The sequence below is a fragment of the Equus przewalskii genome, chromosome 14, assembly GCF_037783145.1.
Source record: "Equus przewalskii isolate Varuska chromosome 14, EquPr2, whole genome shotgun sequence".
NCBI classification, from domain to species: domain Eukaryota; kingdom Metazoa; phylum Chordata; class Mammalia; order Perissodactyla; family Equidae; genus Equus; species Equus przewalskii.
The window spans coordinates 10,128,511-10,155,188 of NC_091844.1; the positions used below are offsets into that span (position 1 = coordinate 10,128,511).

Below are 26,678 nucleotides of genomic sequence, written 5' to 3' on the forward strand. Positions count from 1 at the left end.
CCACTATTTGACTTTGGTTCCATGGAAGCTCTGTGAGATAGTTAGAAGTATGTTATTTCCATTTTACAAAAAAGAAAACTGAGACCCAGAAAGCTCGGTGACTGACATAGTGTCACACAACTTGTGGACACCAAAGCAGGAATGAATTCTTAGCACCGAGATTTCCTGCCTCCTACCAGCCCTGAGCGCTTTCCACCAGGACTGCGAAGGAGAAGAAGGTGTATTTTGTCTGAAGAAAAGAAGGTGGATGGTCACAATACACCTTTGATCAGGAGTCTAGACTCTGCTTCTATCATTGTGTCAACTTCTTCAGTAACTTACCCTTTCTGAGCCTCCGTTTCCTCATCTGTAAATTAAGGAGTTGGACTGGCTGACACTCTGCATTTTCTACCAGGTCCCAATTTCTTTTAATGTAATTTAGTGCTTCTAGGTTGTATTTATAGTCTGTTTTGACTCCCTATTATACTAAAGATTTGCTTGTATGCATATCCAATTCAGCTAAAGATATATTCATTGAAAAATTCTAGGAATACTGAAGGCAAGTTTAACAAAGGTAACTGCCTTCAAGGAGTGAGAGAGATGTGGGTTCAAATTTGACCTTTTGGAATTTACTCATCTCCCTGCTTGAATTTTTTCTTCTGTAGAATGAGAATTAAGTGAAATAACGTGTATAAAGAGCTGATTACAGCCCCTGACACATGGTAGGAACTCAAAAAATGATAAAAATAAGTATTAAAATTTATAGAAGATGCGTGTGCATTCTGTTAACCCCCTGGTAACAAGAGGTCAAGATTGCATGTGAGGAAGTTCACATGTACTCACAGAGAAGCTCCACCGGAGGAAGCCAGAGTCGGGCTCTTGGGGGAAATAGGCTATTCTTAGGCTCTCATTTTAATGAGATCAATGTGAATTCCCGAGGCTGCACTGATTGTGTCCCTGGGACCCAGACCAAGCTTCCTTATCCTGGGTTGAATGATGTCACATAGACATCTCTACCCAGAAAGAAACTAAAAAGAGGGGGCGGGGTGTCACTGTTTTCTGATATAAGAGCTTAGAGAAAAAAAAGAAATCAATATAGAAAAATAGAGACAATTGTTTTTGCTAGCACTGGGATGATATTTCCATGTTCTGAGAGGGAAGAAACCCCCTAAGGTTGTATGTATCAAAGAGCAAAAAGCCCGTCCTGCCCTTGGAAAGCCTGTTTGCAAGGGGATCTCCGAGCTCTCAGTCTCACAGTAGCGCTCAGACCTGCAGCAGTGGTTTCCTTTTCCTGGGGAAGAGGGGTGAGTGATCTGTCGGTCCTAGAGGGAAGCCCTTTCATTGCTCCTCAGATGAAACACTGCCTCTACCAATTTTTCCCATTTCGTTCATCGGCACATGACTTCATCTCTTGTTAATTTATCTGCCTCAAACCACAGACGTCCAGGACTCTGGAATTCTGCAACCTAATCCACTGAAAACACAGCATTTATATGGTCTCAGAGTCTGCTGCCGCCTCATTTGACAAAGCTGCACTGGGACATCTTATTTGAAACATCCCAGGACAGAAAACCCTTATAGCTTTCCTTAGAGCTTGCTGTAGCAACACTGATTATAGTGGACCAGGTAAACAGAACTCTGCTAAGAGTTGCTCATATAATATGACTTTCTAAAGTCAGCAGAGTGAAAATACAATGCCGAAAAAATTTAAACATTTAAATTAAATCATTTTTAAAAAGGCTTTTGTTACTCTGATTTCCTCCTTGAATTCTGTGGGAAACAGTTTACAGTCCATGATCTTTATTTATTCCTAAGAAAACTGGATAGCTCTCCTCAAGCCTTGGTTCCCTGTGGGTGACCCATTGCCTTGATGGCTCTACCCAAGGACGAACTAGCCCCCTAACAATTTCTCCCACCATCACCTGCCTTGCTCTATCAAAGTGTACCTCTCCTGTTGCATGTCGTCTCTGAGTCTAGCTTTCTGCTTTCTGAGTAACTTAAGAGAGCAGGAAAGATAGCGAGAGAGAGGGAGAGAGGGGCAGAGAGAGAAAGAAGCAGCTTTAAATCCATCAATGTGCTAATACAAGTGGCAGTTTCCTCATCTATAAAGTAAAAATAGGACTGCCTGGAAGGAGTCAAATTGAATTAAAATAAAGTTAGGCCTGCAACTGAGGCAAATGCTCAGATTCCCTCGAATGATGGTGATCTGTTGTAAAGATTCTCAAAGGAAGCAAATGAGAAAGCAAAGGAAGCCATCTCAGTAGATGGTGAGTAGGTGGCATGAAGAACTAGAATGTTCTTCAGGAGACCACATCCCTCTAGTGTCAGGAGCAGCTCTTTGGGTCTCTTCTTGAGACTCAGGAACCCTCCATCTCTGTATTGACAACTATCACTTCCAACAGCCAAACAGGTTTTCTGGGTAACCTCTGGTCTCCTGTCTGCTCACTCATAGCTTCTCCTGCCTCATGGTGTCTGCTTACTGCCTTCTCTCTTGTGGGTCTTTCTGCTTCTCGCTAATATACTATATCCTCTACCTTCTGTGTCGTACATCAAAACTCTCCAGTTGGAGTTTCACAGATCGCTCTCCAGTACAATCACCCACAGAATTTTCCAAGTCTTGCCTTTTTCCCTGGCTCATGTAAATAGTTCTTAGAGATTTATCAGATGTAGAATGACACCCTTATATGTTTATCAGACTTGGTTTTTCCCATAAGCTTTTTCGCTTCATTTCCAGTCCACAAACATTTATAGAACACCTATGGTATGCAAAGTTCTCTGCCAAGTACTGGAAATACAAAGATGAATATGATAGAATATGAACAGACTACGAGAGAGAGCACTCAGAAAAGAGACAATCCAAATTCAGTGGTGTATGAGTTTCCTAGGGCTGCCATAACCAGTTACCACAAACTGGGTGCTTAAAACTACAGAAATAATCTCCCACAGTTCTGGAGGCTGAAAGTCTGAAATCAAGGTTTCAGCAGGGCCGTGCTCTCTCTGAGGACTCTGAGGAAGAATCCTTCCTTGCCTCTTCAAGCTTCTGGTGGTTGCCTATAATCATTGGTGTCCCTTGGCTGGTAGACATATCACTCCAATCTCTGCCTCCATCACCATATGGTGTACTCCTTGTGTCCCCCTGTGTCTTCACATGGCCTTCCTTGTAGGACACCTGTCATTGGACTTAGGACCTACCCTAATCCAGTATGATCTCACCCTAACTTGATTACACCTGCAAAAATCCTATTTCCAAGTAAAGTCACATTCGTTCACTGGTTCCTGGCAGACACAAATTTTGGGGTGACCCTAGTCAACCTAGCACAGGCCGGTGAGGGGTATGCTGATGGGTGGAGGGCAGAGTGTTCTGAGAAGGATGCCTCCTCTCCTCCTCTCTGGATGATGGCTGCTTACTGGCCCGATCTAGTCACAGAAAGTCCAGCATGACTGAGCAGCATGGGAGGAGCAATAATGGTTATCAAGAGTTACTGTTTGTTGCCTCCTTGCTGTGTATGACAATCATTCCTGTGACAGGTGCTTTATATAGAATATTAAATTTAATTCTAACAAAAACCCGTAAATGAGAAATAGTGGTCTGGTTAGGTTAGTTAACTAGGGAGGTTAAGTTAGTTGCTCAAGGTAAAATGGCCAGTTAAGGGCACAGCAGGATTTGAATAAAGATCCAAGATGTTAGCATTACAAACACTTCAAGGGAGCCTTGAGCTGACATGACCTGGTATAGTGCAATTTGAAATATCCAAAAATATCTCCTCCACAGATATGACAAATCCTATGTTAAGCCGCTCTTTTGCCTTAGGGCATCAAAGGCTCGTGTTAACACTCATCAATTAGAGCTGTACTGTCCTTTACGGTAGCCACTAGCTACATGCAGTTGTTGAGCACTTGAAATGTGGCTAGTTTGAACTGAGCTGTGCTGTAATTCTAAAACACAGTCTTATACAAAAAAGACTGTAAAATATCTCAATTTTTATATTGATTACACATTGAAATAATATTTTGGATGTATTGGGTTATATAAAATATATTATTGGGGCCCACCTAGTGGTGCATTGGTTAAGTTCGCACGTTCTGCTTCGGCGGACCGGAGTTCACTGGTTCAGATCCCAGGTGTAGACATACGCACCGCTCGTCAAGCCATGCTATGGTAGGCGTCCCACATATAAAGGAAAGGAAGATGGGCACGGATGTTAGCTCAGGACCAGTCTTCCTCAGCAGAAAGGGGAGGATTGGCAGCAGATGTTAGCTCAGGGCTAATCTTCCTCAAAATAAATAAATAAATAAAATATATTATGAAAATTAATATCACCTTTTTCTTTTTACCTTTTCCAATGTGGCTAATAGAAAATGTAAAATCAAATTTGTGACTCACATTAGATTTCTATTGGACAGCACTGGTCTAGAAAGTCTCTGAACATACAACTCCAAACACGTATATTTCCCAATGGGACTGGGAGTGAGTGTGTTGGAGAAGGTGGAGAGATGCTAGGCAGTGTCAAAACTAAGGCGGGCCTAGGTGGCCCCAGACAGAGGTCTTTGTGCAGCCAGGTGGTGCCTAGCTGTTGGAAACAACAAAATAGATCATTGAATCTTGGAATTTCAGGATTAAACAATGCCATGCAGGTCATCTGGTCCAATAAGTGGTCGAGAAAGAATACCTTAGTCTCAGCATCTGAATGTTTGGGTTCTAGACTCAGCTCTACCATGTGTTAGCTGGAAAGTCTTGGGCACATGATTTAATCTTTCTTCTTATATATTTTACAGGGGAGATAAAATCTGCTTGATCTTTCTCAGAGGATTATTTCAGGTATTTTAACTTATTCAGAACCTCACTTAAAATTTGAGGCACTGTGCAAACATAAGATATTACAAAAACATTGCCTACATTACCATCCTGGCTCAGTCCAGCTCTACAGAGAGTTGTTGACAATCATCAAAGTGGACAATTGCCTTGTAGATAATTTGGTGTTGGACGTGTTAGTGCATTTGTGCTTATATCTATACAGAGAAGCAAAAGGAAGCAAAGATAAAGAAGCCCGTTGCTCCTATTTTCTTCTTCTGTTTTTTTTTTTTTTTCTATCACAGTTACAACTCCTTAAGGGAACTTTGGATGAAAGTTCTAGAACCTAGCAAAATTAAGTAAATCAGGCTGAGATGAATAAAATAGAACAAGAGTTGCTATAGAATGAGTTTGGGGCTGAGCTGCTTACTCTGCCCAAGCTGGCACCTTCCTTAGTTGGCTGTTTACAGAGGCAAAGGCAGCACAATGTTGCTCTCTGTTGTTAACAGTGTGTCATGACCTCCTAGGTCCATTTCCTCGTTTTTCTCGACTAGTCAGTTCTCCAGCCCCAGAGTTGTCAGGAGTTCCCACAAAGGAGCCAGGAGAAGGTAAGGTATGCCTGAGGTGTCCTCAGCCTTGTGCCAGCCTCAAGAAAACCCACTGAGGTTGGGTTGACTTGGTGGGTGATTGCTGACAGCTACGACTCCTGAAACATCTTCTTTCGTTGCCTGTTGCTGGACTGGACCCTCAGGGAGACCAACATTTTTCTGGGTCTCTCTGTTGCTCTGCACACCTGGAACTGAAACTCAGAGTCCATCTCCTCAGCTCTCAATTTGAACTGAAGAAGGGTGGACAATTGTAAAGGGCCCCTGACTATTCCATTTTCCCAGTTACCTTTCGACATGAGGCCCAAGGATCTGAAATTCTGGAAGATGCCCTTGCAGTTTTCCCAAAACCTTGAGGCGGGGCTGGCCCCGTGGCCAAGTGGTTAAGTTCGCGGGCTCTGCTGCAGGCAGCCCAGTGTTTCATTGGTTCGAATCCTGGGCGTGGATATGGCGCTGCTCATCAAACCACACTGAGGCAGCGTCCCACGTGCCACAACTAGAAGGACCCACAACGAAGAATATACAACTATGTACCCGGGCAGCTTTGGGGAGAAAAAGGAAAAAAATTTTTTTAAATCTTAAAAACAAAACAAAAAAAACCCTTGGGGGCCTAGGGCCATCTAAAGGGAAATCCTACACAGCACTCACCTATGAGACCAGATTTGGCCACGCTTTAGAAACAAATAGGGTTCTTTAAAATCCTAAAGAATTTTAAAATATTATTTCTTTCTGATAACTAAATTATTACATTCCTTATAGAATGCATACTTGAAAATTACTGAAAGGTATTATGATTATATCCCTATTAATTATTTAATATTTTGTTTTATGTTGTGCAATTCCTTTCTTTACTTTTTTTCCATATAATTAAGAAAGGACTAGGACCCAGACTATGGTGTGTTAAGGATTCCCATTTTTAAAAATGAGAAAAAGGCAAATGATCCAGTGACAAATGATCAAAATATATAAGCAGGTAGTTCAGAGAAGATGAATGCCATGCAAGCATAGATGACAAGACGCCCAGCCTCAATTGGGGAAATGGTTTCCCATCCAATTTAAAAGTCTGATATCAGCAAATGTGGGTGGAGATGTGGAGCCTCAGGAAGACTCATACTCTTCTAACATCTGGTACAGGTGAAGACGCAATTCAGCTTATTTTCCATGACTGTATATACACACCCTTAAAAGAGAATTGGAACCATTCATTAATATCATTTAATAACCTGCTTGAGGAAAGAGCTTAACAATATATCATGAACATTTCTCTGTTGTTAAACAAGAAACTTATTATTAAGAGACCTCCAGCTGAGGCTCCTAACTTGCGCCTCCTCTCTCTGCACATCGAGGGGCCCAGCATTCCGGTGCCTCTACACACTTATACACTGCAACCTCCACTTGTCTGCGTCTGGACTCCAGTAATCTTTTTGGCTTTCTTGTCAGTTCTTTCTCTAATTCTCCAGACTGGCTTTTCTACATTTTCTCTCTTTCCTTAAGCCTCTAATTCCACACAATTTTTACTCTCATCTCATGATTTGACCTCCTATTGCACAGAAGAATTAGGACTCATTAGAGAACTGTCTCAATTTCCTCCCATCAATGCTGTCAATTGAACTGCATTACTATCTGATTTTTCCCTCTTTTCTCCCTGTTACAACGAAAGAGGTGTTCCCCATTCCTGCCTCAGGCCAATCTCTACTCCTATGCTTTTGAACTCATGCCTCTAACCTTACCTATGACCTCACAGAATGCTTCCATTTCCAATACACTCAGTATCTTCTATGGCATTTAAATATATCAAGTCACTCCCAGCTAAATCATAACAAACTGGCCTTGACCCAAGACCTTCTCCAGATACTACCTGAACTCTTCTCTCCATCACAGATATAGTGAACAACTACGGCACCTTTTAAAAATTCAGACTTCTCCTTACTTCTTTTCAAACCACAAGGAGTCCCCTTTTCAAAAAGATCTATTCCTGGACATGATTGAATAGTCCAGAGGTGGGCACCTGACCCAACCTAGCTTAACTGGAGTTCTTCCCAGATATTTCTGTTTGTTAATCTGGAGATTATTCTACTATATGGTTATACCACAAGTGTTAATCTGTTCCCCTACTGATGAATTTTTGGAGTGTTTCCAGTATTGGGCTATTATGAATAAAGCTACCATGAACATTCTTGTACAAGTCTTTTGGGAGATATTTATTTTCATTTCTCTGGGATAGATACCCAAGAATAGAATTGCTGGGTCACAGGGTAGATATATGTTTAACTTTATAAGAAACTACTAACCAATTCTCCAAAGCAGTTAAACCATTTTACATTCCAACCAGGAAAGTACAAGAGTTCTATTTGCTTCATAATTTCACCAACATTTGATATAACAGTCTTTGATTTTAGCCTTTTTAGAGAGTGTGAAATGCTATCTCATTGTGGTTTTAATTTGTATTTTCTTGGTGTCTCACGATGTTTAGCACCTTTTCATGAGCTTTTTTGACCATTTGTATATCGTCTTTTTTGAAATGTTGATCAAGTATTTTATTCTAGAAGATCGTGTAAGTGGTGTCTTCAGCACGGTATGACATTTTACCTACCGTATAGTAAATTAAACCCAAGAGAAGAAAAGCACTCAGCAGTCCAAGCCAGGCGTTGAAATATTTTAAGGTTAAATGCAACTTTTTAGTGAAATTTTGTGGGTTTCCCTTCTGCCTTCCCACCAGCCATTGTCAAGTGCTTTGCCATGTGTTCTTGAGCAGCCCCTTCCTTCTACGGGTTTCTAAGCCATGCAGTGGACGTTCAGGCTGTGTGTGGCTATTACTGATATTGTCCTTCCTTTGGTCCCACCAGGCAGGCTGCAGAGTCCCATCCGTAGTCCCTGCTTGACCTATGTGTCCATCCTGGCTGAAGTGGAGTTTCATTCCTGTCTTATAAGTCAACTCTTCCTTATTTTTCCTGGAGCCCCATGGACAAATAAACAAACAAATAAATCAGCAAGAAGCTAAGCCATCAGGGTCTGAGTGCTACCCCATCATAATAATAAAGTGGCATCTGTATGAAGCATCGCAGCTTATAACATGTTTTCACATATGTAATTTATTTTTATCTTCAAAATAAAGGCAGGGGCATTATTATCATCTCCGTTTTACTAATGAAGCTAAGTCTCAGAGAGGTTAAATGAATTTCCCACAGTAATCACGCTTGGCTGTTGTTCTTTTATTAAATTTTTTTTAATTGAGGTCACATTGGTTTATAACATTATCTAAATTTCAGGTATACATCATTATATTTCGACTTCTGCGTAGACTGCATCCTGTTCACCACCAAAAGTCTAGTTGCCATTGTCCCTGTACAAATGTGCCCCTTTATTTCTCTCATCCTCCCCCACCCCCTTCCACTCTGGTAACCACCAATCTGTTCTCTGTATCTATGTGTTTGTTTGTTTATCTTCCACATGAGTGAAGTCATATGTCTTTCTCTGTCTGACTTATTTTGCTTAGCATACTCTCAAGGCCCATCCATGTTGTCACAAATGGCAAGATTTCATCTCTTTTCATGACTGAGTAATGCTCCATTGTAATGCTGTGTGTGTGTGTGTGTATATATATATATATACACACACATATATACCACATCTTCTTTATCCATTCCTCTGTTGATGGGCACTTAGGTTGCTTCCACGTCTTGACTATTGTGAATAATGCTGCAATGAACATAGGGGTACACATATCTTTTTGAATTAGTGTTTTCATGTTCTTTGGATAAATACTCAGAAATGAAATAGCTGGATAATGCCATATTTCTATTTTTAACTTTTTGAGAAATCTCCATACTGTTTTCCATAGTGGCTACACCAGTTTGCATTCCCACCAGCAGTGTACAAGTTTTTCTTGTTCTCTGCATTCTCTCCAACATTTGTTATTTCTTGCCTTTTTATAGTAGCCATTCTCATGGGCATGAGGTGATATCTCATTGTAGTTTTTATTTGCATTTCCTTAATAATTAATGATGTTCAACATCTTTTCATGGTCCCATTGGCCATCTGTATACCTTCTTTGGAAAAATATCTGTTCATACTCTCTGTCCATCTTTTGATTGGGTTGTTTGTTTTTTTCTTTGTTTCTTTATTGCAGTAACATAGGTTTATAACATTACATAAATTTCAGGTGTACATCATTATATTTCGATTTCTGTGTAGATTACATCATGTTCACCATCTAAAGACTAATTACAATCTATCACCACACATAGGTGTCTAATCATCCCTTTTGCTCTCCTTCCTCCCTGCTTCCCTTCTGGTAACCACCAGTCCAATCTCTGTCTCTATGTGATTGTTTGTCGTTGTTTTTATCTTCTACTTATGAGTGAGATCATACAGTATTTTACTTTCTCCCTCTGACTTATTTCCTTTAGCATAATACCCTCAAGGTACATCTGTGTTGTCACAAATGGCCACATTTCATCATTTCTTATGGCTGAGTAGTATTCCATTGTGTATATACACCACATCTTCTTTATCCATTCGTCCTTTGATGGGCACCTTGGTTGCTTCCAAGTCTTGGCTATTGAGAATAATGCTGCAATGAACATAGGGATGCATATATCTTTACACATTCATGTTTTCATGTTCTTTGGATAAATACCCAGCAGTGGAATAGCTGGATTGCATGGTAGCTCTATTCTTAATTTTCTGAGAAATCTCTATACTGTTTTCCATAGTGTCTGCACTGGTTTGCACTCCCACCAGCAGTGTATGAGAGTTCCCCTCTCTCCACATCCTCTCCAACATTTTTTTCCTGTCTTGTTAATTATAGCCATTCTGATGGGAGTGAGGTGGTATCTCATTGTAGTTTTCATTTGCATTTCCCTGATAGTTAATGACGTTGAACATCTCTTCATGTGCCTGTTGGCCATCTGTCTATCTTCTTTGGAGAAATATCTGTTCAGATGTTTTTCCCATTTCTTAATTGGGTTATTAGGGTTTTTTTGTTGTTGCTGAGATGTGTAAGTTCTTCATATATTTTGGATATTAACTCCTTATCAGATATGTGGTTTGCAAATATCTTCTTCCAATTGGTAGGCTGTCTTTTAATTTTGTTGATGGTTTCCTTTGCTGTGCAGAAGCTTTTTAGTTTGATGTAGTGCCAGTTGTTCATTTTTTCTTTTGTTTCCCTTGCCTGGTCAGACATGGTACTTGAAAATATGTTGCTAAGACCGATTTCTAAGAGCGTACTGCCTATGTTTTCTTCTTGAAGTTTCATGGTTTCGGGTCTTAGATTCAAGTCTTTAATCCATTTTGAGTTAATTTTTGTGTATGGTGGAAGATAATGATCTACTTTCATTCATTTGCATGTGGCTAAATAGTTTTCCCCACATCATTTATTGAAGAAAATTTCCTTTCTGGATTCTATGTTCTTGGCTCCCTTGTCAAAAATTAGCGGTCCATAGATGTTTGAGTTTATTTCTGGGCTCTTGATTCTGTTCCATTGATCTGTGTGTCTGTTTTTGTGCCAGTACCATGCTGTTTTGGTTACTATAGGTTGTAGCATGTTTTGAAATCAGGGAGTGTGATACCTCCAGATTTGTTCTTTTTTCTCAGGATTCCTTTGGTTATTTGGGGTCTTTTGTTGTCCCATATAAATTTTAGGATTCTTTGTTCTATTTCTGTGAAAAATTTTGTTGGGACTTTGATAGGGATTGCATTGAGTCTGTAGGTTGCTTTAAGAAGTATGGACATTTTAACTATGTTAATTCTTCCAATCCAAGAGCATGAAATATCTTTCTGTTTCTCTTCTTTCGGTTTTTTTTTTTTTTTTTGAGGAAGATTAGCTCTGAGCTAACATCTGCTGCCAATCCTCCTCTTTTTGCTGAGGAAGACTGGCCCTGAGCTAACATCTGTGCCCATCTTCCTCTACTTTTTTATATGTGAGATGCCTGCCACAGCCTGGCTTGCCAAGCGGTGCCATGTCTGCACCCTGGGATGCAAACTGGCGAACCCCGGGCCACCGAAGCAGAACGTGTGAACCCAGTCGCTGCACCACCAGGCTGGCCCCTCTTTCCATTTCTCTGTGTCGTCTTCAATTTCTTTCAACAATGTTTTATAGTTTTCAGTGTACAGATCTTTCACCTTTTTGGTTAAGTTTATTCCTAGGTATTTCATTCTTTTTGTTGCAATTGTAAATGGGATTGTATTCTTAATTTCTCTTTTTGCTACTCCATTGTTAGTACATGGAAATGCAACTGATTTTTATATGTTGATTTTGTAACCTGCGACTTTACCATATTCATTTGTTATTTCTAAGTTTTTTGGTGGATTCTTTACAGTTTTCTATATGTAAATTCATGTCATCTGCAAAGAGTGACAGTTTCACTTCTTCCTTTTCCATTTGGATCCCTTCTATTTCTTTTTCTTGCCTGATTGCTCTGGCTAGGACTTCTAATACTGTGTTAAATAAGAGTGGTGAAAGTGGGCATCCCTCTCTGGTTCCTGTTCTTAGAGGAATAGGTTTCAGTTTTTCTCCATCGAGAATGATGTTAGCTGTGGGTTTGTCATATACAGCCTTCATTATATTGACATATTTCATTGTAGTTTTTTTTTTTTAAAAGATTTTATTTTTCCTTTTTCTCCCAAAGCCCCCTGGTACATAGTTTTGTATTTTTAGTTGTGAGTCCTTCTAGTTGTGGCATGTGAGATGCTGCATCAGCATGGCTTGATGAGTGGTGCCATGTCTGCACCCAGCATTTGAACCGGCAAAACCCTGGGCCACTGAAGCAGAGGCCGCGAACCCAAACACTCGGCCATGGGGTCAGCCCTTTCTTTGGAAAAATGTCTGTTCATATCCTCTGTCCATCTTTGGATTGGGTTGTTTGTTTTGGTTTGTTGTTGAGTTGTATGAATTCTTATGTATTTTTGGATATTAATTCATTATCAGATATATGATTTGCAAATATCTTCTCCCAGTTGGTAGGTTCTTTTCATTTTGTTGATGGTTTCCTTGGCTACTCTTCTTGAGTGACAAAAAGCCACTGTGGACTCAGTTGACTCATATTAATTTGTGTTTAAAAACTACAACTGTATCTACAAACACTTGAATGATTGGTAAATATCTGTGGCTGGAATTACTGATTCAGATCACAGACAATGCTTTGTGTTAAAATTGAATGGTTTGAACTTGTTGCAATAATTACCCTGCAGGGTCATTTGTTCATAGTGCTGGCACCTCAGACATGGAAGAGCATTGGTTTTGGAATCTTATAGACCTGGGTTCAAATCTCAGCTTTGCCATCTCCTAACTATGCCATCTCTGGCAAGTTGCTTAACTTCTCAGTGTCTCAGTTTCTTCACCTCTAAAATAAGGGGTAATATCTACCTCTCCTTGTTGTCAGACGATTGAATGATGTAATGTCCATAGGAATCTGATGTATGATGGGTGTCAGATCTGTGTCCATTTGTATTCTCACAATTTGAACAAAACTTAGTAATCCACATCCCTTTGAAAACAATTATCTAAATTGCAGATTGCCTGGGCATTAAGACCTTCATACCGAGAAGGACTTGTAACCCCACTATCTGAACACAAGGAGAGGAATACAGTATGCTTTACATTCAACAGTACTTTCAATGTTTTGTTATTACATTTATTCTCTAGGAGCATCTAGGGACAGACTCAGCCTTTATCTAGTATCTTTTACCTGACTTTTAATTCTTCCTGCACTCCTTCTTCTCCTCCCTTTCTTCTTTCTCCCAACTCACCCTGTGCTCTGGAGGACCATGAGCACAACGTCAATGTGATGTTGCCACTGTCACTGGTGATAGCCCATGTGTTCCTGAGGGCTACCTTGGAGCAGCTGGACCCATGCAAAACCCCTCCTTAAAGAGTGGCCCTGACTGCAGCATTAACAGTGGTGGTGGAGGAGGCCCCTCATGAGTCATTTTCCTGATAGTCAAGGCAGGAATCATTATTGATTCAAAACATGCCTGTCTTTCTTCTCTGGAATGGAAAGCCAGAGGCCACTTAAAGGGCAGTCTGTTCGACAAACAAGAAGGCAGGTGGGGCAGAAGTGAATGCAATGAGGTAGTACAGAGATGCGCTTTGTGAGGGCATGCTGTCTGAGGAGGTGTGATTTATTCATTGCCAGGGAGCCTGGAAAGTTGTTTGACTCAGAGCCTTTGTCTTCTCTGTCTCCTGCTCAGTCCCCCTCACACCTCTCTCCACTTGGTGGTTGTGTGGAAGGATTGTGTGAGTCTCAGAAGCATCTTACACTTGTGCAAGGACCCATGTCAGACTCCTTCCTCTCCTTTGGGAAATGTGCTTTGCCTGTTTCAAGAACATTCCTTCCATTTCCTGTTCCTGAGGCTGTACAATGTGCTTCATCACTTCTTTTGGACATAAGTGTGAAGAAAGATAATCCCTGAAGAACTTTTCATCCCTGACCAAATCCTTTTTTCCCATTTCCTCAGATAGTTTGAGAAATCAGCACCCATGTTGCTACTCCCTGGCCTTGTGTTGGTTCTTCAGAGCGGGTAGCCACTCTTGGATCTATTTGTCAGAGGTAGAATTAGAGCAAGGAGCCATGAGGCATGTTGGGACGGGGATCATGTGACAATGGAACGAAGAACAAAGAGCAGGAGGCTCAGCATTTTAGGCAAACAACCAATCCAGGAATGGGAGCTACTAGTATTTCCTGTTTATTTATCTTTTTTAGGCTAATTATCTGTTTCTTGTTCTCAAATTGAGAAGCTGTTTGCCTGGCACAACTTTAGATACCCAGAAACAATCTACCAAATATATGCTTCCAGTGCAACCTGGGGGTTCATTAGGTTAATTAATTAATAGTGGTTAATAAATGCTTTGAAATCCTTTTATTAAAAGGGCCTCCTGAGTCCAAAGTACTATTATAATCAGGCCTAATGAGGTCAGTGGTTTAAAGAGAGGGTTTTAAATCATATATAAAGCACTCCCGGTGATTGGTGGTACAGAATAAAGGTGAGAAGAGTCAGGTGAGTCCACATGCTGGCAGAGAACCTCCTCCAGAGCAGCAGAGCCGCGCTGAAGTTTGCTCGGATTGAAGCCAGGCGCTCAGAGATCTACCGACTAATGGATTCCCAAATTGTTAAACCTGTGTTATAGGACAAAGGCCACCACTTCCCAAAATCCTGACGTGCAGGTTGCTGCTGATTACAGAATATCTTCTCAAATAGAGAAAAGAGATTTTCTCTGCAAAGTCACAAACCAGGTTAGTGCTAGCCTTCTTGTATCTTGTCAAACAGAAAAGTTGCCTTTCGAATGAAACCAAGAATAGAGTTTATGGAGGAAGATATGAGGCACAGCAAACCTCTTCTGAGTCACGATCTCTAACGCTCCTCTTAGCAGTTTCTTTGGATTTTCTAAGGAGGCTGTAGTACAAGAATAGGAAAAATATTATGATATGGCCAAGCCTGGAGATGGGATGGGAGGATGTGTACAGATAACATATGTAAGATGTTCACAGGCTCATGTCAGCATGAAATTGGATTAAAATGAGTGGGAGTTTATGCTTAGGAAAGAGAGTGATCCAATGAACCATAATACTGAGCTTATGAGAATAGTATTTTGGAACTGGAAAAAGGCTATTGAATTGGAAATGACTCTAAATTTCTTTTAAATCAAAGCAAGTTTTCTTTAGGGAACTTTCAAGTTTTAAAATTAACCAGTTTCTCTTTCAAATCATAACAGGTGCCGTAGGATAAGATTGAACACCATGCTTTCCTCTATCCTGTTTTTGGGACTTATTGCCGTTATTGGTAAGTCATTGATTGACATTTAGCATTGTTCACAGGGTGCCCACAAAGACATTCAGCACAGTCATGAATCAGAAAGAGTAATGATTACATGTAATGGAGGAGTGGGCTCTCTTTCTAATCAGCCTAGCCATCAATCAACTGCTGATTTCTGTCTTCAGAGTGTAATCTGTTTACCAAGCAGGTAAAGGCGCCACCAGAGGGAACTTATGGAAGAGTGCCTTGGAAGGCAAGACATGTAAAGATAAAATTATCAATACTGGACAGTAAATAAGAGTTAAACAAGTGTAGCTAGAAAAACACTAGTACGAAAGGAGTTTAGGTTGGAGAGTTCACATCTAGTTGGCATGTTGAAACCAACAAAGCTTTTTGGGGGACGTGATAGTTGAAGAATGCTTCGTGTTTTAATAAGAGAAGAATCTGCTGGATGATAAGAAAGACTTTAGGAAAGGCACAGAGGCAGAAATGCATGAAAAGTGTTTGGGATACAGTTAGCAGGTCAGTGTGACCAGAACAGAAGAGATTTCTGAGGGCAAGGCTGGAAAGGTAGGCAGGTGAGATGATCAGGGATCTTGAATAAGAAGAGATTCAAACTGCTGCCTAAAAAATGAAAAGCCATTGTAAACAATGTTCAAGTTGTTCTTATCAATAGTGTGAAGATTGAGATGAAAGTGTTTCTAAAATGTTTAATTCTAAATTTGGAAAAATAAGGCTGCTGAAAAGCGATAATTTCCTGTTATCTATGGTCAAAGGCAAGGGAGCATAGTTTAATTTTTACTCCTTCTTTAATTGCCAGGTGGGAGCAGAGTTATAGAGCCAGCAGACTAATTATGATCTACCATAGTAGCTGTGTTTAACTGAGAGGTGACTATAATTAAGAAAGGCTTGTATGTTTATGATGCCAACACAAGTAGTGTAAGGTCTGTGGTCATATTTCAAGCCCCTTAAAGCAGTGGTTCCCAAACTTCGGTATGCATAAGAGTCTGCTGGGAATGCTGGTTAAAGTGCAGATTCTTTGCCTTATCGCTAAAGATTCTGGTTCAATAGACGTAGTATGAGGAGCCAACAGATATGCATTTTTAATAGGCATCCCAGAGCACTTTTATGCCTGTGGTCTGTGGGCCACATGTTGAGTCTAGCAAAGGTTGCCTCCCCAGTAAAAGGATATTGACCCTGTTGATATATGGACACTTGATCCAGATAATTTAGATAATTCTTTTTCTTCTCGTTCACTCATCTATTTATCCATTTCTCAAATATTTGTTAAATGTCTACTTTGTGCCAAGCATTGTTCAAAATGCTGAGGAGGATAGAGCATAGAAAGAAATGTTCTAGTGAGAAGAGCAGGCGGAAAGAAAGAGAAGAAGAAATAAAGGGAAAAATAAAGGTCAGAAGATGATAAGGGATAGAAATAAATTAGTGTAAGGTAATGGGAAACAAGGAATGAGGCATGAATGTGTTACCTTTTTAATATACATAGACAAGAAAGACTCTCTAATAAGATAACTTTTTTAAAAATTTTGTTATAGAAAGTTTTAAACATACAAAATGGAGAGAAGATAGTATGATAAACTCCCACATACACATTATCCAGCTTCTATGGTTTTCAATATTTTGCCATTCTTATTTTATCTAGCCCTCATCTCTGCATAGGGGGAAGGGGGGAGGTGGTTGGAATATTTTAAAACAATCCAAAACATCAAGACATTTCACCTGTGAACTTTTTGATATGTGTCTGTAGCGTAAGAACCAGCTCTGACACAAGAAGATGTTCCTGGCTCATCTTGAACATTTCCTGCCTCAGACCAGGAATGAGTCATTTTCCAGAGGAACATTGATTCCTCTTAGCAGGAAATGGTATCTAGAGACCACACTTGGGGTGCTAGGGGTGCTTCATTGCTATGGGGTTGTCATTCCAGGTCTTTCTGGTGGAGAGAACTAGAAAATACATAAATACGTATTTTTTAAAAGAGAAAATAATTATGCATTCACATGAATATTTCATTTTCATATTTAAGAATACAAGGGTTTTACGTTGGTCTTATATTTGTACCAGTGCTGTCTCACACTAAATATCCTGGTTCCTAATGACAATACCATGATTACTTATTTATACATAATAGTTTCAAAATAACTATGACAGCATTACCAATGATGAGACTGGTAATATAATTTAAGATTTTCTTATGATTCTTTATGTTCATAGGATGTGTGCCACAAGTGATATATACTTACATTGACATGTTTTAAAGTCACTTGAAATAATTCTCCTCTATGCATTGTTTTCAGTTTGATTTAGAGTTATGTTTATTTTTCATTTTTTTAGGATGTCGTCTTTTTCTATTTGATTTAATTTTTTAAATGATGGAAACACTTACATGACTCCAAAATAAAGACTATAAAAAAGGTACATTTAGAGAAGTCTAGCCTCTATCCCTATCTGCTTTACCTTCTTCTTACCCTCTCCCATAACTAACAATTTTTTTTAGTTTTTGGTTCCTCCTTGTATTGTTTCTTTCAAAAATATAAGCAAATTACACAAACAGACAAAATCATATTTTCTCCCCTTTCTTAAACAATGAGTACCATTCTATAAATACTGTTCTATTCCTGGAGATAATCTTATAGGAGTATATAGAGTTCTTCCTCTTTCCCTTTCATAGCTTCACAGCACCCCATTGTGTGGAGTTAGCTCAGCTTATTCAATCAGTCCCTATATCAATGACTTTTGCACTGTTTCCAGTCCTTTGCTGTTACAAGCAGTGCTGATACAACCATCTATTGCAAAATCCTCCTCCACAGCAATGTATGAGACAGCCTACCCCCTCACAACCTCACTCATGGAGTACGTGGTCAAACTTTTGGATTCTTGTGAATTAAATAGGTAAAACATAGTGTCTCAGTGAAGCTTTAATATGGAATTCTCTTCTTTTGAGAATGATTGTTTATATGTTTAATGATCATTTTCTTCTTTTGTCTATGAACTGTCTATCCATATCTTTTGCTGATAAGCTGGTATTTGAACAAAGACCTGAAGGCAGTGAGGCAGCAAATAGATGTCTGGAGGAATAGAATTCTAGGCAAAAGGAATTACAAATACAAAGGCCTTGAGGCAGGAACCTGCCTGGCATGTTGCAGGATAAGCAAGGAGAAGAATGTGGCTGCAGAAGTGTTAGAGAAGGGAAGGAGAAGTCAGGAAGTGAGCAGAGGGCCAGATCAGGTAGGGCTCAGAGGCCACAATATAGACTTGGCCATCCCTCTGAATAATGGAAGCCACTGGAAGGTTAAGAGAGAAGACTGATATTACCCCTTGCATGTGGCCACAGGATCACTCTGGCTGCTGGGTGGAGAATAAACTGTAAAGGTGGAGCCGGGATGTCAGTCAGGAGGCTGTTATAATAATCCAGAAGAGCAATGATGGCGGTTTGGACCATGGTGATAGCAGAAGTGGTGAGAAATGGTCAGATTCTGGATACATGTTTTCAGTCTGCACTGTGACTCTGAACACCCACACCTCAATTTTACAGTGATCTGTATCATAGACATCCATTCATTTGTTCACATATATTTCCCACACACATTGTAGGCACAAGATACTACACTGAGGCCATGGGGCGTGCCCATATGATGGTTCCTGCTCTCTGCATCACATGGGAATTCACACTGCTTATAGAAGCTTAATAGCTTTGCTGGTTTCTGCTGCTTTTATTATCTAGATAAGCTTTCTTGGTATCCCCAGTTTACTTGATAGTTTCACTATCTGACTTCTTGGTCTGTTTAAAATTCCTTTTTTGCCTGTTAGAAGATGAGAGAGAGCAGATTGTGCCTGTATTTTTGTTTGTTTTGGTGAGTTTCACTTTTCAAAAATTATATAGTTTTAAAAAGTTAACATTTGGAGTTGTTTTATTTTCCTTTTAAAATCAATATTTTTTTTTTGGTTGTGTGCCTAATTCTGAGAGAGTTTCTTTATACTGTCAAATTAATCAGAACTAGACCTATGGTGGATGAGTAAAATCCACGTCTATTTTTAAAAAATGCTATTTACAACACTAACTGAAACAATGTATTTTTTTACAGCAAGCATTTTAACAAATGTAATTTCTTGCAACAAATATTTGTAGTCTTAAGGTACAAGTCAACAATTCTAGGAACTAATTAGAACAAATTTTTCAACTTAGAGAAAAGCTCCTTATCTCCTTTAGTAAATAGACTTGGACAGAAACTCACTTCATAATGACAAAATAAAACATAAGAATAGATTTAGCTTAAATTTTATGGTAAGTTAAATTTCATTTCCAATTTTATTAATTAGACTTAGAAACTCAGCTTCACAGCAAGGTGACATAAAACTAGTATCTTAAGTTAATGGTAAGCTTTCTTATCTTAAATTGTAATTGTACCCTTCTTTCTTATTTTCCTAAACAAAGACAATTGTTAACCTAGATGTTTACACCCCTACAAGTATTTGTGTCAGAAGTGTCTTAAAATTTCTCTCAAAGTTCCTGCCTAAAACTCTAGTGGCAATTTTAATTCTAATCAAGATTACAGTAAATGTTTTTGGGACTTATAAGAACTGATTTTCATAATACTTTGCACAATGTTTAGAATTAAGTGCTGGATTAACATTTTTTTAAGGTTGAAGTAGAGTGGGAAGGGGGAATCTTCTGACCTGTGTGATGAGCCATTCTAGGGGTCTGGAGGAGGTACTGGAGAAGGAGTAGTCTATGTTCCTTATAGCAACTCAAGCAGTATTTTCTCACAGGCGCCATATCAATTATCACTCTGTCCCCCAGGCACTTCCAGGGGCTCGTACCCTTTCACTCAGTCGATGAACCCTCACCTGCATCCCCGCCTGTACCATGGCTGCTATGGCGACATCATGATCATGGAGACGTCTGGCGCCTCCTGTGATGTAACCAAGTTGCTTAACTGTGGTAAGTGAGAAGCAAGCAAACATTTGGTTTTTGCCTTTCATCATTTTCAGATTCTTTCTTAGAAAGTAGTTTAATTTTGAAAAGATATAATCATTATTACAGCAGTAATACCAAAATAAAAAATTAGAGCAAAACAGAATCCTGAATAACCTAACAAACTGCTTCTTTTCATCTTCCCGTATTCTTTGCAAACCTTGTCCAGATCTGTTTATTACTACATATTGAAATTATTGCTTAAAGAAAATATTAAGTTTTGGCTTTGTTTTTTCTTTGTTGTTGTGTCTACTTCATGTTATAGCATCAGAATTTTAAGCAAGGCTCTTGTCCTTTGTACGTCCTCTCTTTTGTAATCCTGTTCCAAAGTCTTCTTCATGTTATCCCAGTGTTAGAGTATCAGAGCTGGATGCTGCAAGGTCAATCTAATCCTACCTCCCCAGTTTACAGATCAGAAAATGAGGCTCAGCAAGGAAGAGAGACTTCCCAAGGGCCCAGGGCTAGGTAGTGGCAGAACAAGACTCAAACTTAGGTTGGCTGACTTCTAGTCCAAGAGTCTTCCCGATGCCCCAAAGTGGCAGAAAACAGAAGAATGAGAGAGCAGAAATGGTATCTGTCTGGGGTTATGAACCTTTCCAGGTTTATGCAATCAGAGATCAAAAATTGTCCTGGAATGGTTGTCCCAGCCTATGGGCTGTGGTCAGGGAGTGGCTAACTTGTTAAACTTTGAAAAAGCGTTCTCTGCTGCAGTAGTTTATTTTCCATTGACTTAGGGATTCCCGGTTCCGAAATGTTTGCCGAGATGGATTTGAGGGCCTTAAAGCCTTACCGGGTTCTGATCAAAGAAGTCGGGCTGAGGCACTGCGTGGACCCTGCTCTCATTGCAGCCATCATCTCCAGAGAAAGCCATGGAGGAGTCGTCCTGAAAGACGGCTGGGACCACAAGGGACTTAAATTTGGCTTAATGCAGGTACTTAGACAGAAACCTCGAATCGGCCCCACTTCATCCTTCCTTACAGATCCAAACTGGAAATCTATTTGCAGTACTTCCAGGTTTCAAAACACTCTGTTACTTCAGCGTAATTTGTCCTGGGATTTCTCCATCACATCTTTGGCATTTCATTCAAGATTTATCAGTTATTGAATATCTTCAGAAAAAACATTTTATGAGTTTCATAAGTACAATTTGCAGTTAATAATATGCAATGTAGTTAAATTGAGAAAATCTTATAAAGGGCACTATTACAGGTGTCTCCTACGAGTTCATGAAGTAGAAAATTTCATCCATGTAGATCAAACCACTATAATTAAGCCCTACTGGAATGAACTCAATCTGTAGGCAAATTGGAGAAAAGGGATCCAAATTATCTGGATTTTTGCTTCCACGCTTTATTTTAAATTGTCTGTAGAAACCCAGACTTCTAGCCTTCCCAGTTTGAAACAAATTTTTATTTTTGACTGCAAATGTCTACACTTTGGGTGCTAATTATTTGTTTTGAAATAACTTTTTCATTTATTTGTATTTGTGTGCTTAGCTAAAACTCTGCCACGTCTGCTTCTCCCAAATCTTACTTTGTCTGACTCGCTTTTCTGTGAAAGAAAGGATTATAGAATTAACTCTGTGGGGATAAAGGAAGGGCGCCAAGGCCAATGTCTACGAACTTGAATACAACGAGGGGAAATTAGGAACAGCAGAAAAATGTGTTGCTTCATCCAGATGCTGACATTATTATCTGAATTTTCTAGCTTGATAAAAAAAGTCATCACCCCGTTGGTACCTGGGACAGCAAAGAACACCTTTTGCAGGCTGTTGGGATTCTAACAGACCGATTTAAGGCAATCCAGAAAAAATTCCCCACGTGGAGTGTGACTGAACACCTCAAAGGTAGGCCATATTCATGGTGCTTTGTTTAAAAGAGCAATGAGTGAGACCCCTGGAGGCCAGACGTGCCCTGGGCCTCCCGGGGAGCGTTCTCATTGGGTCAGCAGTGGTCCGAGAGGAGCCGTGGAAAGGCTGCTCAGTGCTCTTGGAGCCACTCAGTCACTGTGAGTGGTCTTCCTACCGGACTTCAGTTTCCTCTTCTGCCAGCTGCTGGGGTTCTTATTACACCTCTTGTTGGTTAATGAGCCATTGAGTGATACCTTGAGGGTTAATGCAACAGTTAAAAGAATACATTTGTCTTCCTCTGATAGATGTTTTTCCTGATGCAAGGAACTAAGCCACTTTCTGAATTGTTTGGAAAAAATTTTCACTCTGTGAACATTCTCAGTGACATCAGGGCTTTAGATACCATGATAAGTCCAAGTGGAGACTTGAAGGCAGGGATCAGGACCAGTGGTCTTTTTCTCTAGATGTCAGAGCAGAACACAATTATATTAAACACGTAAACAACTATTGAAGATTAAAATTTTAGGGTAAAATGCATGTACGTACAAACACACATATACAGACACACCCCTATGAAGAAATGATTATGTCTCGGGTACCGTTGTGTACCCTGCACTCAATGTGTCACCCATCCTGGCACATAGTTGGTGCTTAAAAACATTTATTGAATGAATCAGTGAATAAAGGAGTGAGTTACTGAGAGAACGTTACAAGCATTCTCAGATTGGAGATTCACTAGGGATCTAGTTTTGCCAGGGCTAGACTACAGGGAGAAAACACAACTTTTGCAGCAAGAAAAAGACAAGTCTTTAAAAGGAGAGGGAGAAGAAAAGCTATCTGAAATTTTCCCAGTGATTCTTGGGGTAGTAGATCCTTTCAGAGGGGGAGGAAGGGTCTGGGACTGCCTGCTTTGGGAGGCTTGCCTGGAGGGCTGACGTGCTGGGAATGTTCATATCTTATTTTTGCTGTAAGTTAATATTTCATTCTGAATCTCTGTATTTCATTTCAGGTGGTCTCTCGGCCTTTAAGTCAGGAATTGATGCCATTGCCACCCCCGCAGACATAGACAATGACTTCGTCAATGACATTATTGCCCGAGCTAAATACTATAAAAGACACGGCTACTAGGCAAAGCTCTACGAGTGGACCAGGTTGGCAGGTGCTCACATGGCCCCTTTTTGAGAGTTTGATACGGATGCGTTGTGCCCAACACTGGCAAAGGAACAGTTGCCATTATGACAGAAAATTCATTTCCCAGTTTTCTTAATGCAAATAAGCATAAAAAGAAAAAAAGAAAATCCACCCAGTTCACAATATGGTTTCCATGAAATGAGCACGGACATATGCATATTTGTTTTGTAGTAAATATGAATATCATGGTAAATAACATCTGCATCTTCCAGCGAGGCCTCATTTTAGCCCATGATTTCAATGTCAACCTACTCCCTGTCTTACCAGAATTGCTAACAAGAGGAAAACCTGACCTAGCCTTTTGTCCTTTTCCCAGTATCTGGCTGAGTCACTGGGGCTTTGCTTGTGAGAAATGCCTGACTTATTAGCCAGTGGGACAATGGAGAAGGTAGGAATGGAATTCCAGCTCCATGAGTAACTGAGGGCTGACGGTGGTGACGCTGATATTCCTTAGGTGATGTACACCACACCCTTCAGGCCCACACCAACCTCCTCTGTCTTCTTCCTCTTATTTACTGAAGATGCAGGGACTGGCTTCTTTTCTTCCATTTTCGGTAGTTACTGCCACACATTCTTTCAAGGGGTCCTCTTCCCACAAAACATGGCTGAAGATAAATATATAGGACCTGAATTAATTACAGTTCTTTGGTTGCAAGCAACAGTAACCAATTCTGGAAAATTTAAGCAATAAAAGGAAATTACTGGGGCCAGCCCTGTAGCATAGTGGTTAAGTTCACATGCTCCACTTCAGCGGTCCAGGTCACAAGTTCAGATCCCAGGTGCGGACCTAGCACCACTCATCAAGCCACACTGTGGTGGCATCTCACATAAACTAGAGGAAGATTGGCACAGATGTTAGGTCAGGGCCAATCTTCCTCACAAAAAAAAAGAAGAAGAAGAAATTACTGGAAGGCCCAGAGAACCAATCAGAAGATTAAAGACAGTAAGAGAAACCAGCCAACTCTCGGGTCTGGGTAGCAGGAACCAGTTGACCATACTTTATAGCATCCCCACTGCATGAATGAATTAGCACTCTCACTGCGTAAGAGAACTCCAAAGACTTTTTCTCCCATCCTTTCGTCGTTCTGCTTCACCTTCATAGTCCCAGGAGAGAGACTCTGATGGATTTACCCGGGGTCATGTACATACCTACAGCTTGGCTACTTTGCTCTTTGGTCTTACCTAGACCACCTACAGTGGAGAAGAGAAAATTCTCCAGAAGTAAACCTGAGGCAGTTTGTGGCTTTTACTTTCATACTAAGGAAAGGACATAAATAAATAATATGTTGGAGTGCAAAGCTCTCAAAGTCCCTGCCACCGTGGCCCCTGCTGGAGCTTTAGCTCCCTTTGGAAATGTTCGGTAAGTGTTTCTAGCTATCACTCCCCTTTCTGAAGAGGAATCAAAGTCATACCTGCCTACCTCCGAGCTCCCTTGGAGAAAGCCAAGTAAACCATTGTCTGCTCAACAACGTCTCAACCCAACCTGAAGATTTGACCCGGACAGGACTGGGACCCCTGTGTTTCACTGGTCAGAGTCACTGGTCAGCTGGAGTAGCAGCCCTGCAGCATACCGTCCAGCATCTTTTGTGATTGGTTAAGGACCACGCCCTACTAGTTGTCTAATGTTTTGTTTTTTTTTTTAAAGATTTTATTATTTCCTTTTTCTCCCCAACACCCCCGGTACATAGTTGTATATTCTTCGTTGTGGATTCTTCTAGTTGTGGTATGTGGGACGCTGCCTCAGCGTGGTTTGATGAGCAGTGCCATGTCGGCGCCCAGGATTCAAACCAACGAAACACTGGGCCGCCTGCAGCGGAGCGCGCGAACTTAACCACTCGGCCACGGGGCCAGCCCCTAGTTGTCTAATGTTTTGATCATCATCCGTGAATGCGGGCAATCCAGGAAGTTCTTCAGATGTTCACTTCGCTTAGAATGATTTCTTCTGGGCTTTTCTTCACAAGCATGTACTCTGTATAATTGCCAGCCCCTTCAATGTCACTACTAAAGCAATAAAGTACATCCAGGTGAGATAATTTCTAAGTAATTTGAAAAACAAGAAATAGTACACTGACTTGTGCTCTGGATCTCTTCCCCCCGTATTCTCTTCATGACTGGGATACCAAGAGATGCTCTACAGGAGAGTCCATATTTAAGGTGTCTTAGTTTTATTTCCAGAAGCCGACCCAGAGACAAGGATTCGGGCGCAGAAAACACTGCGATAAAGTGGCTCGGTGATATAGGGAAGGGAAGACAGCCAATAAAATGTGTGTCATCAAGCCAGCTACCACAGTGGGCACTGGAGCTCAATCCTCCAAGAAAACATTGAGGAATGGTGCAAGACACATACCTCAGAATTATTCTACCCACGGGACAAGGAACTGGGATATTTATACGTCAACTTCTAAGAGCCATCGATTGAGGGAACTGCCTGTTGCAAGGAGGGTGTGTTAATTTGCTGCTCCTCTGGTCTGCCATGCAAGTAGGCAGCACACTTTCCTGCAGTTCCAGGGAGAAGAGGCTGTAGGCACAGAGATGCAGATACTGGCAGTTGGGAATGAACCAAGAATCCTGAAATGTCTAGAGATATGGGAAGGACACTGACAGCATCTGCTTCACACGGGTCAGATACACCTGGAGGTTGGGACTGTCCTTCCAACATTGCTTGCTTTCTTCCATGACCTAACAACATTTAAGAACAATTTGCAAATAATACACAAGCCTCGTTATGCCTCACGATTTCCATGCCAACCTTCTCCATAATCTATTAGAATTACTAATTAGTAATTAGAATTACTAATTATATATAATAGAACTGTCCGCTTCTACTGAACCAGCTGATTCCCAGGGACTTACTGAGAACAATATTAAAGATATTAGACTCAAATGTGGCTCCATTAAATATTCCTTCAGTCTTTAATTTTCTTTCTTTCTTTTTTTTTTTTTAAGGATTGGCACCTGGGCTAACAACTGTTGCCAATCTTTTTTTTCTTTTCTGCTTTATCTCCCCAAACCCCCCCTGTACACAGGTGTATATCTTAGTTGCAGGTCCTTCTAGTTGTGGGATGTGGGATGCCGCCTCAACGTGGCCTGACGAGTGGTGCCATGTCCACGCCCAGGATCCGAACCCTGGGCCGCCACAGCGGAGCGCGCGAACTTAACCACTCGGCCATGGAGCCGGCCCCTAATTTTCCTTATTATTATTTTTTTGGCTTATGCCCTCTTTAGAGATAATGAATTACTTTACGTTTACATCCTACTGTGTAAAATATCACTTCTTTTAGTTGTCTAAAAACTAAGCTCTCATGGGAAGATGGAGAAAGATTGTTTTATGAATAGTTTTCAAAGCAAAAAAAAATCTAAAAATTATTTCCCTGGCTGGACTTATTCATAATTACATTCTCATTCTTTCTCATTCTTAGCCATCAGCACCTCACAGGACTTTAAGCATCAGTGCTAAGAACGTTATTAGAGGTACAGATATGGAATCTGACGCTTCCTTCCCTTACTTCCTCGCATAA

General features: G+C 40.4%; 1 protein-coding gene across 2 annotated transcripts; it reads left to right on the forward strand.

Annotated features, from left to right (window-relative positions):
• The first annotated feature begins 14,338 nt into the window (after positions 1–14,338).
• On the forward strand, positions 14,339–26,044 carry LYG2 (lysozyme g2). 2 transcript variants are annotated; one of them, XM_008509947.2, is made up of 6 exons: positions 14,339–14,609; positions 15,089–15,156; positions 19,947–20,087; positions 20,855–21,051; positions 21,828–21,966; positions 22,979–26,044. In XM_008509947.2, the coding sequence occupies exons 2-6, from the start codon at positions 15,114–15,116 to the stop codon at positions 23,095–23,097; spliced, it is 639 nt and encodes a 212-aa protein (XP_008508169.1). In that variant the 5' UTR covers positions 14,339–14,609; positions 15,089–15,113; the 3' UTR covers positions 23,098–26,044. The 2 variants fall into 2 exon arrangements, with proteins under 2 accessions (XP_008508169.1, XP_008508170.1); XM_008509948.2 differs by lacking the exons at positions 14,339–14,609; positions 15,089–15,156 and adding an exon at positions 18,480–18,603.
• The last annotated feature ends 634 nt before the right edge of the window (positions 26,045–26,678 follow it).